The sequence below is a fragment of the Pseudonaja textilis genome, chromosome 17 (assembly GCF_049901715.1).
Source record: "Pseudonaja textilis isolate UNSWEBS1 chromosome 17, rPseTex1.2, whole genome shotgun sequence".
NCBI classification, from domain to species: domain Eukaryota; kingdom Metazoa; phylum Chordata; class Lepidosauria; order Squamata; family Elapidae; genus Pseudonaja; species Pseudonaja textilis.
In genome coordinates, this window is record NC_142006.1 from 5487805 (window position 1) to 5501503 (window position 13699).

The 13699-nt window shown below is 43.1% G+C and overlaps 2 protein-coding genes across 7 annotated transcripts in view; one reads left to right on the forward strand and one right to left on the reverse strand.

The window, feature by feature from the left end:
* The window catches only part of AKNA (AT-hook transcription factor), a 38350-nt gene extending 26303 nt beyond the window's left edge, over positions 1-12047 (forward strand). For 5 of the 6 annotated variants that reach the window (XM_087914656.1, XM_087914658.1, XM_087914657.1 and 2 more), the window contains 11 exons: positions 890-1166; positions 2152-2258; positions 3169-3395; positions 4626-4785; positions 5530-5670; positions 7567-7676; positions 8836-8946; positions 9055-9213; positions 10192-10296; positions 10636-10813; positions 11684-12047. In XM_087914656.1, the coding sequence (XP_087770782.1) occupies positions 890-1166; positions 2152-2258; positions 3169-3395; positions 4626-4785; positions 5530-5670; positions 7567-7676; positions 8836-8946; positions 9055-9213; positions 10192-10296; positions 10636-10813; positions 11684-11975 (1867 nt within the window). In that variant the 3' untranslated portion in view covers positions 11976-12047. The remainder of the gene's footprint in view (positions 1-889; positions 1167-2151; positions 2259-3168; positions 3396-4625; positions 4786-5529; positions 5671-7566; positions 7677-8835; positions 8947-9054; positions 9214-10191; positions 10297-10635; positions 10814-11683) is intronic. The other variant, XM_087914661.1, reaches the window with a different exon arrangement.
* A 435-nt stretch (positions 12048-12482) lies between these two features.
* LOC113444025 (cholesterol 7-desaturase nvd-like) overlaps positions 12483-13699 on the reverse strand; it is a 10865-nt gene continuing 9648 nt past the window's right edge. Inside the window, exon 7 of the mRNA XM_087914730.1 lies at positions 12483-12506. Coding sequence (XP_087770856.1) covers positions 12483-12506 — 24 coding nt within the window. The remainder of the gene's footprint in view (positions 12507-13699) is intronic.

Below are 13699 nucleotides of genomic sequence, written 5' to 3' on the forward strand. Positions count from 1 at the left end.
TGAATTGGGTCTTAAGTTGCGTGGAGCCACATAAGTAGGAGGCGTTTGCTTCACAACGCACAGACAGTTTCTAGGATAATTTGTCTGCATTTTATAAGCTCGTATTTGGAAGTTGTGTTGTTTTCTGGGTACTTCAGGCACTGGCCTGAAGAGGGGGTTGGACTAGAAGACCTCCAAGGTCCCTTCCAATTCTGTAAGTCTTCCACTTGCATGTCAGATTGTTGGTTGCAACCTTGATTAGCTTCTGGGAAACACTGGTATGTCCTTGTTCTGACCAAGGCTTCCTGAGACCATAATTAATCACACGCTTAATCCAAACAACCCTCTTTTTATTTCAATGGCTGGGAACTATGTTCATTCCCAGCCGGTAATGAGTTCCAAACAATCCCACCCACCTTTCTCTCCTTTGAATTGCTGCCAATAACTAAAGTGCCAAATTAACTGTAAAAAGCCAAACAGAGGACAAAATCCACACAGAGCTTCAAAGTCAGAGTGAACAAAGTTGCTTCCTGCAAAGGCTTCTGTCCCTTTGCTCCTCCTTTATGACTTATGGCTTACTCCCGAGTCGCCCCTTTTGTCTTAACTGTTCTTGCCTTCTGGCAGCTCTGGACATGTGCACACTGGTAGCAGGCTCCCACTGTTCCTCTGCCTCGCTGCTGTCAGATTCTGGAGGCTCCAGAGTCAGCACATAACTCCCAGATGGCCCTGGCCCCATCTCTGTATCAGACGAAGGATCCTCATCTGAGTCCTCCCCAGACTTCCGGCCCGGCCCATGTTCCTCCCCACTGTCCAACTCTGCTGCCATGTCCGCAGGCTGCCAGGGGACCACAACAGTCCTTAAATTTAAGGACTTGTTCACAAACTAATGCAGCTTTGCTTTTTGTGATAGGAGACTTCAAGCGAAGGAGACTCCTGAGCGATCGCTTAGAAAGGTCCAGCAGCCAACCCACCAAAGCAGGCATGTGTCTTCCGTCCAAGCAGAAGCAGCTCTCAGTGAACCCGCAGAGATCAGCCGTCCCATGGTTGCGGTTCACAAGATATTCTCGAGAAGGAAGCAGGAGGCGGAGTTTTCACCTCACAGCAGCATGGCGAGCGTAAGGGGAAGTGTAGCATCGGAATCTGGCGCTCCACATTCACCCCGGAAGATGGACACGACGTTGTGTGAGGTAAGTCTTGAGTTGGCGATGGCAAACACGGGGGGAGAATTCCAGGTAATCCATCTTGTTCACTCGGGAAGATTGAGGAAGGAAATACAATCTCAAATATCTCCAGAATAGAACTTGGAGACCAAGATAGAAAGAATTATTTGTGTCCTGATCTCTGGGATCCTTTAGATATTGAAGGTACTAAGAAACCCCACCAGATAAGTCCACTGGACATGGTTGAGTCCACTTTGGATGGAGCTACAACTCTTTCCTAAAGAATCATTGAATGTCTATGGAGATCCTCAGTCATTCAGGTCATGGTTGCCCCAAAGGTGCTTTTTCAAGAGGCAACTGGACTTTCTGGTTTTTCTTTGAAGATGTTTCGCTCCTCATCCAAGAAGTTTCTTCTGCTTTTCTAAAGATAGAAGAAGATAACCTATGACTATCACTAAGTGTTGTATCTTATGCTTCTTGATGGATGTATCTTTTCTTTTATGTACACTGAGAGCATATGCACCAAAGACAAATTCCTTGTGTGTCCAATCACACTTGGCCAATAAAGAATTCTACTCTACTCTACTCTACTCCTATTCCTATTCTACTCTACTCTACTCTACTCTACTCTACTCTACTCTACTCTACTCTACTCTACTCTACTCTACTCTACTCTATTCTATTCCTATTCTACTCTACTCTACCCTACTCTACTCTATTCTATTCCTATTCTACTCTACTCTACTCTACTCTACTCTACTCTACTCTACTCTACTCTACTCTACTCTACTCTACTCTACTCTACTCTGCACTATTCTACTCTACTCTAGTCTACTCTATTCTAAAGGATGTGCCCTTTGTTCAGGCCTTCAACATTCATGGAATGAAGATATATCCAAGTGATGGAGATACCTCTGTGATCAAGCCCGGTGGCCTTCAAGAGTAGTCTAAAGAGATGTTCTAGATTTTGCTGGTAGCTCCATAAGTCTCTCTCTCTTTCCCTTTGTTGCAGGATCTGCGCATCGTATCTCCAGAGACAGACAGTGGCTTTGTGGGGTCAGAAACCAGCAGGGCGTCTCCTCTAGCACAGATGCCCAAGCACCAGTTGGTAAAGATGAGGTACAGCATGTTAGCTATCTCCCTTTTCCTTTATATAATCTTTTTTTCAGCCATCCTTTTTCTTCTGCAGCCTTCTTCACATCTATTTTCCAGTTCCACTCACTTTTCTATTCCCATTTTCTCTTTCCCTCCAAACTGCTAATTCTACCCTCTGTGGAGGTGAGTTCAGAAAGGAAGCACATGTAACTGAATAGAAAACAATATTTATATTATATTATTATTATATTATATTATATTATATTATATTATATTATATTATATTATATTATTATATTATATTATATTATATTATATTATATTATATTATTATATTATATTATATTATATTATATTATATTATATTATATTATATTATATTATTATTATATATGAAATACCACTCACGCATCATCACAAAACCTCCAGAACTGTAAAGCCTACAAGCTTGAAATTTGGCACGTAGGTTCCTCTTGGCTTCTAGGGGCTCACTAAGAAAGGATTTTTCAAAATGACCATCAGAGCATTAGTATTTTGTATAGTATTATTAACATGCTCTGCTCCTAAGGAGTTCTACTCCCTCTCCCCACCTGAAAAGAAATCTGTTCCAAATGCAAAACACAAGCAGAGGAGTTTCAGTTGCAGTTTCACAGCTTTAGTACAGAACAGTTGAGCTAAGCCACGCCCAGGCACCTTGCTGTCTCCTCCTTGCTCACATAGCAAATACTGCTTCAGTTTCCAAACAGCCCTCCACTCTCTCACACACTGACAGGACGCTAGCCAGATAAATACCGATGGATGCTGGTAGGCAGAGGCAGAATTTTTTTTCCCCTTTATTTTCCTCCCCAAAAACTAAGCCCGATCACATAGTTTTCTAGCGAAGCGCAGATATCCAGCTAGTCCTACATATTTGGGGGATTTTTTTTGGTTCTAGGTGCTACAGCATCCAGCGACCATCACCTACGATTGATGTGCCTCCCTGCTCACCATCCTCAAAGAAAGCACCAGGTGTAATGAAGCACCTGGGACCAGACACATCACCTGGACAAGTGAAGCCTGAAGCTGGCAGAAACAGACGCACCTTACTGAAAAGAAACCCACTCCCGAAAGCTTCTCCCTGCAGGTGGATGAATGAAATGGAGCCAGAAGACAATGAGAACTGTGAGTTGAAGTCCAGATGTGGTTGAGGGTACCACCTCCATCATGTCCAGCTACTCAGGGTTCACCTCCTTGCTTAGGAAGCTTTGACTCAATTATGGAGTCCAGTATCTCAGAGTGTTTCTGAACAGTTAGCAAGACGTCACCTATAGGTATACAACACAACTCACAAGTCCCAGATACTGGAGTTGAGATCTTAAGGTTTAGGGTCAACGCTGTTCAAAAATATATCCCCAAACACCAAGATGTTTGCTTCTAGCAAAAGACCGTGTTAATGAAGTGATTAAGGAAAACAGTTTAATGAAAAGAAAGGGTGACATGATAGCAGTGTTCCAATATTTGAGGAGTTGCCACAAAGAAGAGAGGGTCACGCCATTCTCCAAAACACCTGAAGGTAAAAACAAGAAACAACGGATGGAAACTCATCAAGGAGAGATCCAACCTAGAAATAAGAAGTTTCTTGACAGTTAGAACTATTAATAAATGGAAGGGCTTGCCTCCAAAAGTTATGGGTGCTTTTTAACACTGGAGGTTTTGAAGAAGAGACAGGATAGCCCTTTGTCTGAAATAGTATAGGGTCTCCTGCTTGAATAGAGGGTTGGACTAGATGACCTCCAAAGTCCAGTCCAACTTTGTTATTTTCTTAAAAGTAGCGTGCTAGCTCCCCCGTAAGTTTAATTTTCCTGTGATTTTCCTCTTTAGTAGGCTGAGTTTGGAGATAAAATGGAAAGAAAATACAAGGGATAAATTTGAGATGCTCGGTGGCTAAGATGCCGAGCTTGTCGATCAGAAAGGTTGGCGGTTCGAATCCCTAGCGCCGCGTCACGGAGCGAGCTCCCGTTCCTTGTCCCAGCTTCTGCCAACCTAGCAGTTCGAAAGCATGTCAAAAATGCAAGTAGAAAAATAGGGACCCCTTTGGTGGGAAGGGAACAGCGTTCCTTGTGCCTTCAAAGGCGTTTAGTCATGCCGGCCACACGACCACGGAGACGTCTTCGGACAGCGCTGGCTGTTTGGCTTTGTAACAGATGAGCATTGCCCGCTAGAGACGGAAACGACTAGCACAGATGTGCGAGGGGAACCTTTACCTTTATCTTCTTTTTTAAGCATTGACCCATCCCAGAGTGGACTCCATACTGTACTTAAGAAAAGCAGACCTTGATGTGTATATATATATATATTTAAGGCTTAGCGCTCATGATATCTTGTTCTCTCTCTCTCTCTCTCGCTTGCCAGTTCACCCTGACTCTGAGACAGAAACGGAGACCCAGGGTGGTACCAGTCTGGATGGCAGCCCTCCACCCCGTGGGAGAAATGGCCCCCGTTCACCCCCAATTTCTTCCAATATGGCCCAGGCTCACCACAAGAACTTTCTTCATTCGCGCTTGGAACGAGAGTAAGTATGCCCCTTCCGAAAAGGAGTTCAGGAGAAGACAATATTGATATAGACCATTTGGGTGAGGATTGTTGCACTTCAAAACACCGTATTCAGGCTCAGAATCAAATCAGGACCATCCATTAGATTGCATCAAAGAATTTAAATATCTAGTCAATTAAAATTCAGCACTAAATTGATGATGGCAAATGAGGGTCAATTCAGGAGGGGTTAGAATTGGACCATTTGTGACAATGCAATGATTCTAAGCTGATGACGTTTTTAACTCCTCCCCCACTCCAGGTCGTGCCTGCTCTTCTCCTACACACCCACAAATGTTCACTATCCCACATCTTAACTAGGGGAGTGTACTTTATATGGATACATTCCATCAATTCATAATTATTATTTCTGATTACTTTGGCCAACTCCTTAAAGCAAATCCTACTTTGGCTGGGAAAAAGAGAGAGAGAGAGAGAAAAAGTTGCTAATGGAAGCTTACCAAAAAATCGGCGCCCTCAGAGCTTTCTCCATCTCTACAGATTACACCCTACTTTTCTAAACAACTGTCTTAGTCCAATGATTTTTTTTACCTATCATTCTACCCCGCTCCCTCCAGCCCAGCAAGAGGGAGAGAAGAGCATTAAATTCCCTTTTTTTCTCCCTTTTGTCTTGGGTAGAATTGGGATGGCTTCAACCCTCCCTGGTAGCAGTTGTCGCAGTCAATCTGATGTTCTTATGTTCTTCGTTCTATTTCTCCACCAGTGAAGCCATTGAAGCTTTGCAGCAGGAAGTTTCTCGGTTGCGCCAAAGTCTAGAAGAGTCACTCCATCGGCAGTCGTCTTCTCCCTACCCGTCTAAAGTCCAGGACACGGCTCACCTTAATCCAAGCGTCACTCCAGCACGGTAAAGGATGGACAAAACTATTGTTTAACGTGTAAAAATTTCGGTGCAAACTCTCCTCTGGTAAACCTCATGGCTTCTTCCCAGTCCCTGTAACTACATGTTTGTGGAGATTCTCCATCACCCAAGTCATGGTTTTGCCAAAAATGCTTTTTCAAGAGACAAGAAGCGGCTTCTTGGATGAGAAGTGAAACATCCAAGGGAGAAAAAACTTCTCATCCACTTTCGCTTCTCATCCAAGAAGCTTCTTCAGTTATGAAGGGACTTTTTTCAATTTTTCCTTGAAGAAGTTTCACTTCTCATCCTAGAAGCTTCTTCGGTTCTGACTGGATTTGCTTTGCTTCTCCTTGAAGACATCTCACTTCTCATCCAAGGAGCTTCTTCGGTTCTGATTGCACTTTTTTCTGCTTTTTCCTTGAAGAAGTTTCGCTTCTCATCCAAGGAGCTTCTTCCGTTCTGAATGAACTTTTTTCTGGTTTTTCCTTGAAGAAGTTTCGCTTCTCATCCAAGGAGCTTCTTCGGTTCTGATTGCACTTCCTTTGTGTTTCCTTGAAGATGTTTCATGTCCCATCCAAGAAGCTTCTTTAGCTCTGACAGTTCTCTAGAAAAGTTGCTGGGATGAGAAGCAAAACGCCTTCCAGGGAAAACAAAGTCCAGTTGCCTTTTGACAAAGGGATATTTGTACCGCCAAACCTCCAAGTGATATCTAGAGGGCAATAAGACTGCAAAGGCAGTTTAGTTTCTCATAAGGCAGCTGACTCACCCATCATGAAAGACATCGTGGGAAACTTCCAAACAGCTAACCACAATTCTACTGTCCTGGCTGGATTCCAGACTGTTCCGAAAGACAGATTCAAAGCAAAACCAGGGTGAAAATATTGTTGCTTTCTCTCTCTGATGCCTTCACTACCTGTGGAATGGAGTGGAACGGAATACAATACATTTACAATACAATACAATTACAATTACAATAACAGTACAATACAATACAATACAATACAATAATCAATACAATACAATACAATACAATTACAATTACAATGATACAATACAATACATTTACAATACAATACAAATACAATTACAATTACAATTACAATAACAGTACAATACTACAATTACAATAATACAATACAATAATACAATGCAATAATAAAATACAATAATACAATTACAATACAATACAATAATACAATACAATTACAATGCAATGCAATACAATACAATACAATTACAATACAATTACAGTACAATACAATAATACAATACAATACTATAATAATACAATACATTATAATTACAATAAAATACAATACATTACAACTACAATACAATACCATAATAATACAATACAACGCAACCCAGAACCGACTGATATTTATGACAGTTGCTGTGTCTCTGTGTGACGTCATCCTCTTTTATGACCTTCTGGCCAGTAAAGGATGCTACACCGAAGAAGCCAGGTTCACTTCACAACCGTCTTAATAAATTAACAATTGCAGTGATTTGCTTAACCGCTGTAGTAGGAAAGGTGTTCAAATGAGGCAAAATTCACATAACAAATGTTTCGCTTAGCCACAGAAATTGTGACCTCAACGGAGCTCGTAAGTCGAGGACGGCCTGTATGAAACTCTGCCAAGGAATTTAGCAAACCATGGTAGCCTTGTTTGCAGGCGGATGCTAAGCTAAGCATGCTTGTTTGTGATCCATCTCACCCATGTTCACACACACACATACACACACACAAACTAGAATAAATCACATGGAGTAAAAGGAATCTGGTCAGATTTTAGGAGTCCAGTGGTGACGTTGCCAGGGGGAGAATAAATGGATAAGTTTCTTGTTTTTGTGCTGTGCTATAGTCTTGCCTTCGGTATAACATGCTGCCTCGTTCCGCAGAACTTCAAGGAAAAGCATGGTGGAATCTGATGGATCATTTCTGGCCACTGAACCAAAAGGGAGAACCCCAAAGACAACTTTGACTCGACGTGGATCTGAGTTGGACTTCAGTAAGTGCCAAATGTTGGCCTAGTCCAGAATTAGAAACTTGGTGTCCTGCAGAGTCCCTGGATTTCAGTTGTCGGCCACGACCGTCGATAGGGCCAGTGGAAGGATGTTGCCCAAAGCAACTGAGAGACCCTGAGATTAATTTAGTTAGGGAGACAGCCATACTTTAGGCAAAGAGGACTATCTCCGAACAGGCTGCCTGCTTTAAATATTTGGAGAGGTCCTTGATGCTCCCTGAGCTTGGTGGTTTTCTTGCAGATGTTCCGTTCCCCGAGTTAGGTGACCCCATCAGTGCTACAAGGGTTTGCAGGGAGGTGGAGCAGGAGGAGGAGGAGGAGATAGACATGGAAGAGGAGGGGAAGAAGGAGGAGGAGGAAGAGGAGGAGGAAGACTGTGGGGTCTTTGGTGTTCTCTGAGCTTGGTTGTATTGTTTGTTATTGTTATTTATTGTTTGTTGTTTGATATTTGTTGTTTATTTGTTTGTTGGTTGGTTATTTGTTGTTTATTTGTTGTTTATTTTTGTTGTTTGTTTGTTGTTTGTTGTTTGTTTGTTGTTTATTTATTTGTTTGATTTTGTTGTTTATTGTTTATTGTTTGTTTGTTGTTTATTGTTTGTTATTTGTTTGTTGTTTATTGTTTATTTGTTGTTATTTATTTATTGTTTGTTGTTTTTTGCTGTTTGTTTGTTTATTTGTTTGTTGTTTGTTTGTTGTTGTCCTTGGTGTTCTCTGAGCTTGGTTGTATTCTTGTAGACACTTCATTACTCAAACTAGGTGACATCATCAGTGCTTATAGAAGGAAGTTGGGTTCGCAGGGAGGAGGAGGAGGAGGAAGGAAGAGAAGGAGAAATGTGGGGCCCTTGGTATTCTCAGCTTCCTTGTTTTCTTGCAGACATTTCATTAACCAAACTAGGGAACATCATCAGTGCTAGAAGGGAGTTGGGAGGAGGAGTAAGACTGTGGGATCCTTGGTGCTCTCTGAACTTGGTTGTTCAGAGGGAACATCATCAGTACTAGTGGCATTAAATATTTTGATTAGATTGAGCCAAATGCTCTTCTGCAGTTCAGTTAATGCTCCCCAATGTTCTTGGAATCCCTGAGATAAAGTAGGACTTTGCATACCGAGTTAAGCTGGGATTGTCTTTTCCCACTTTGCTCCTAGATCCTTCCGAGTCAGACGGTGGTGCACTATCAAAATTGCAGAATGGAAAACAACACATAACTTCCAGGATAAGACTATCCAAACCATGCACAGTGCAAGGACCTTACACAGGTAACAACATCATCTCTAAGCCACCCACCCTTGTATAAACTAACAGGATAGAAAAGAGGTCGCATCATCGCACAAGCCTGATTTTTCAATCTTAATTTGGTTTCTTAGGGACACAGTATCTCATTTCCACTCCGGGGTCTCCAGACCTCAAGAGACTCCAAACCTCTGCTCTCAGTCCCCAGAGTGTCCAGCTGCAACATGGAGAAGACCCCGCTGGACCCTTGGATGGCAACGAAACCAAAGGTGGATTACCCCTCTCTGATCCAGGTAGCCCTCAACTTAACAATCATTTGCGTAGTGACTGTTTGAAGCTATAACGGCACTGAAAGGAAGTGACTTACGGCCCTTTTTCACACTTTGCACAAGCAGGCAATTCCAGAGAAGTGTGAAAACATGTTTGCAGGTGTGGCATCGAGTTTCAACCAGCTCCCTGCTCTGCCCTTCATCACCTTTGTGGTGATAACGCAGGCAAAGGTTCAAAAATGATTGGAACCCTTGGTTAAACATTAACCGGATTTATTGCTGAATTCCCGTTTAAAAATCAGGACCTCTCCTTGGTTTTTTTACTTGTGAATTCTTTCTTTCTTTCTTTCTTTCTTTCTTTCTTTCTTTCTTTCTTTCTTTCTTTCTTTCTTTCTTTCTTTCTTTCTTTCTCTCTCTCTCTCTCTCTCTCTCTCTCTCTCTCTCTGCCTGCTTTTTTAGTTTTTTTCTTTCTTCCGTATCTCAAAGAAACCTTAACCTGTCCCCTCCCTTCCCTCACCCTTCCTTCCTTCCCTCTCTCCCCCCACGCTCCTTCCCTCCCTCCCACGCTCCCTCCCTTCCTTCCTTCCCTCCCTCCCTTCTTCCTTCCTTCTTCGTTTCTTTTTCCTTCCTCCTTTCCTCCCTCCCTTCTTAATTTATTTCCTTCCTTCCCTCCTTCCTTCTCTCCCTCCCTCCAATTCTTCCTTCCTTCCTTCTTAGTTTCTTTCTTTCCTTCCTTCCTTCCTTCCTCCCCACCCCGCCTCTCTCTTTCTTTCTTCCATCGACCTACAAGCCTCAGCATATTCCCTGCCGGAGCCCCTGCAAATAAACCAAGCTTGCAAAACATGGTTTGCATTTTACAAAAGGAGAAAGCCTTTCAGAAGCTGCAAGAACCCATATTACATTTTCTTGTTTGTAAAGGCTTCTATGTCCGTGTCAGCTTGTTTGACCTGGTCGCCTATTTCATTGTAATCGGAATTATCGCCTTCCATTTTCTTTTTTAAGGTTCCCCTAGAGATGGATCCAGACCTTCTAAGCAAAGAGCGACCGAAGGATGGTTGTGTCCCTCGTGTAAGGATTCTTCAAACTCCAGGAACAAAGACATAGCCGGTGAGACAAACTTTTGAAGACAGGGACAGCCCTGAACAGTTTAAAAGTTCCTCTCCGTTTTATTTTTATTTGTCTTTTAGTGACCCCATAATCCCATACATCAAGGGGACGCGGTGGCTTAATGACCATCGTAGCGTTTTCCCAGCATCCTGTAATCCAAATGTTTCACTTAGCAACATAAATTTGGGGCTCAGTTGTGGCCGTATTTCGAGAGCCACCTGTACCGGTGCCGGAGATTTCTTCCCCACCGCCTAGAATACGGAAAGGATATTTTTTAAAATAAAAATAAAAATGGGCCCAAGGGGACTGTTCAATATTTTATTTCCTTGTCCTTCTCAGGAGCAGGAGATCGCAAGGAGAACGCTCCAGAAGAAAGCTCTAGAACCCAACCAAAGTTTAACCAACACCAGCAACCAAAACAGGCCGGCCTCTGGTACTTGGCGGTGCCGTCTGCAGCTACCTCTCTGAATTACATCCCAGCTATTCCCTTGGCACAATACCCCATCTCTTCCATAATGTAAGTATGGCTTTTCCCAACATGTGTCGGTTCTCTTCCTTAGCCATGGGGAAATGCCAAATCTCCAGTATGGAGATTCATTCTGGAGACAAATACACACACACACACACACACACATACACACACACACACGAAGAACCGTTGCAGGAATTTGGGTATGCCAAGATAAGAGTAGCACCCATTTATTTGAGGGGTCCTTGGTGCTCTCTGAGCTGGGTGGTTTTCTTGCGGAACATTTCATTACCCAACTAGGTAATGTCATCAATTCTAGAAGGAAGTGGGGTTTGCAGGGGGAGAGGAGGAGAAGGAGGGGGGGGAGGAGGAGGAGAAGGAGAAAGACAACGATGACAACGACTGTGGGGTCCTTGGTGTTCTCTGAGCTTTGTTGTTTTCCTGCAAACATTTCATTACCAAACTAGGTAATATCATCAGCGCTAGAAAGGAGTGTGGTTTGTGGGGTGGAGGGAGAAGGAGAGCGAGAAAGGACTATGTGATCCTTGGTACTCTCTAAGTTTTGCTCTTTTCTTGCAAACGTTTCATGACCCAAACTAAGTAACATCATCAGTGCTAGCAATCAGGATGCTGAGCGGCACTGATGATGTTCCCTAGTTGGGCCTGCAAGGAAATCAAGCTCAGAGAACACCAAGGACCCTGCGCTACAAATATTCTCCTTGAAAGCTAAGGTCTGCTTGAAGTTGATCTTGGCAACGATACAACATTAGCTGGCTTGTTTGGCTTCTCTGTTGAGCTGGAAGCCACGTGCGTATCTCATCCAACCAAGGATCCACACCTCCCAAGGTTAACTAGGTGCAGGCATCTGCCGTGATGGTTCTTTGACGTCTCCATTTTTCCTCTTTTCTTTCCGGACAGCTATTCTCCGCCACCCGTCACTACCTCAATCTGCTCTTCGGTAGCTCTTCCGGCTTATGAGGCCACCAGACCGCAAGAATCAGAGTGGAAAATGTCACCGCAGCGTGTCCGGGAGTATCACTGCTGCTCCAGGACCTTCTTGCCTTCCACCAGTTTGGAAGACTTAAACTGGACTTTAAACCGGGCCGTGGAAGCTGCTAAAGACATGAAGTTCACCACCGAACAGATGAACAAATCTCTAAGTTGGGCCTTAAGGAAAGCCAGGAGTCCCAGAACATCCTGTCTCTTCTGACCAGAAGGGACCTAAGAGAAGAGAAAGCCACGGAATGAGGGAAACCAATAAAATGGACCAAGTTGCTTGGCTCGTTGGGACTCCGCGCATGTTTTGTTGGGTTTTGTGTGCCAAAGAACAACGCTTTGCAACCCCTTAGTTGACTGGGGAGAATAACGTATCCGCAGCGTTTGGGAAAAGTGGACTTTTACAACAGCGCTTCCTCTAATTTGCTCCCTTCTTCGAACAATTGGGATGCCTTCTGCTATTTTGGAAAGCCTCTTCTTTTGGACCTGGGCTTTGTAGCTTCCTCTCAGGGATGTTGCTATTAATAATGTTAATAATAATAATACCGTAGGAATAATAATAAATAATAGGCAGCTTGGACACAAGAGGCAAAGGTGAGGAAAGAAAGAAACAAGATACCTGCCTTCTTCGAGTACATTCTAGGGATTTGAGGTGTCCATTGTGGTCTCTGAGCTTGGTGGTTTTGCTGCAGACATTTCACTACCCAACTAGGTAACGTCATCAGTGTTTCAGTTGCAGAAACGTCTGCAAGAAGACAACCAAGCTCAGGGAGCAACAAGGATCCCACAGTCCTCCTCCTCCCACCCCTCCTTGCACTGAAGATGTTACATAGTTGGGTCATGAAACATCGGCAAGAACACGAGCTCAGAGAGCTTCTCCCCCACCTCCTCCCCCCACCCCACTCCTTCTTGCACTGATAATGTTACATAGATGGATCCTGAAACGTGTGCAAGAAAACAAGCAAGATCAGAGAGTACCAAGGACCCCTTAGCATGAAGGCTATTGTAGATGTTTTTAACTCAGTTTAGGGCTTTGGAGGCAGGATTCTTTCTTCTGTGCCTGTTGTGCAGTTCCTGGGCCTTCTGTTGCACTATTAATATTAATAAGGGTTTTAATAATAAAGATACAGAATAATAATTTTTAAAGGCCATTATTTTATTTTTATTTTTTACTTTTTGTGGCAGCTATACCCGCTTGGACCACAGGAGGGCACTGTTTCCTGTCCCTGAAATGGTATAGGCAGGGTTTCTGCTCAAGAAGGGGGTTGGACTAGAAGACCTCCAAGTGTCTTTCAATTCTATTATTCCGTTAATTAAAAACTGAACCAAATGGAAGCAAATAATTTTGCCTTAGAGCCATCTGTCACCAGAGCCTGTTGCGGGTTTTATCGTAACGTTTCCTTAGCAATCTACGCCCCCCTTACAACACAAAACACAATTATTCTGTAAATATTGGTGCGTGTCTTTTGTTCACGGAGTCCCCTCTGATAATAAACTGTAGTGAAAGTGACCAGTGAGGAATATGGTCTCTACCTGAGCGCCAATTAAAAAGGAAAAGCAAGATGCACACCTGGACCCAGGTGGACATTTCTTCCAACAGTAGAAAACAAAAGGCAAGTGCAAATGTACACTGTAAAAATAACACCTTTCAAACAAGAAAAAGTAACTTCCCTGGGATATATTAAGAGTGTGTGTGTGTGTGTGTGTGTGTGTGTTTGTGTGTGTGTGTGTGTGTTTACCAGCAGCTTGAGCCAAGGAGTTTGGTTTAAAAAATAAAACACCCAAAATTAGGAAAGGAATGAGAAAGTGCTCATCTTCAAAAATCATGATTTCAGAACAAATAGCCGGATTTCTTTTTCTATTCCTCTGTTGCAGCGTTCAGCCTCATGTTGTCCTATTAATAAGGTGCTAATAATAAACATACAGGATAGTAGCCTA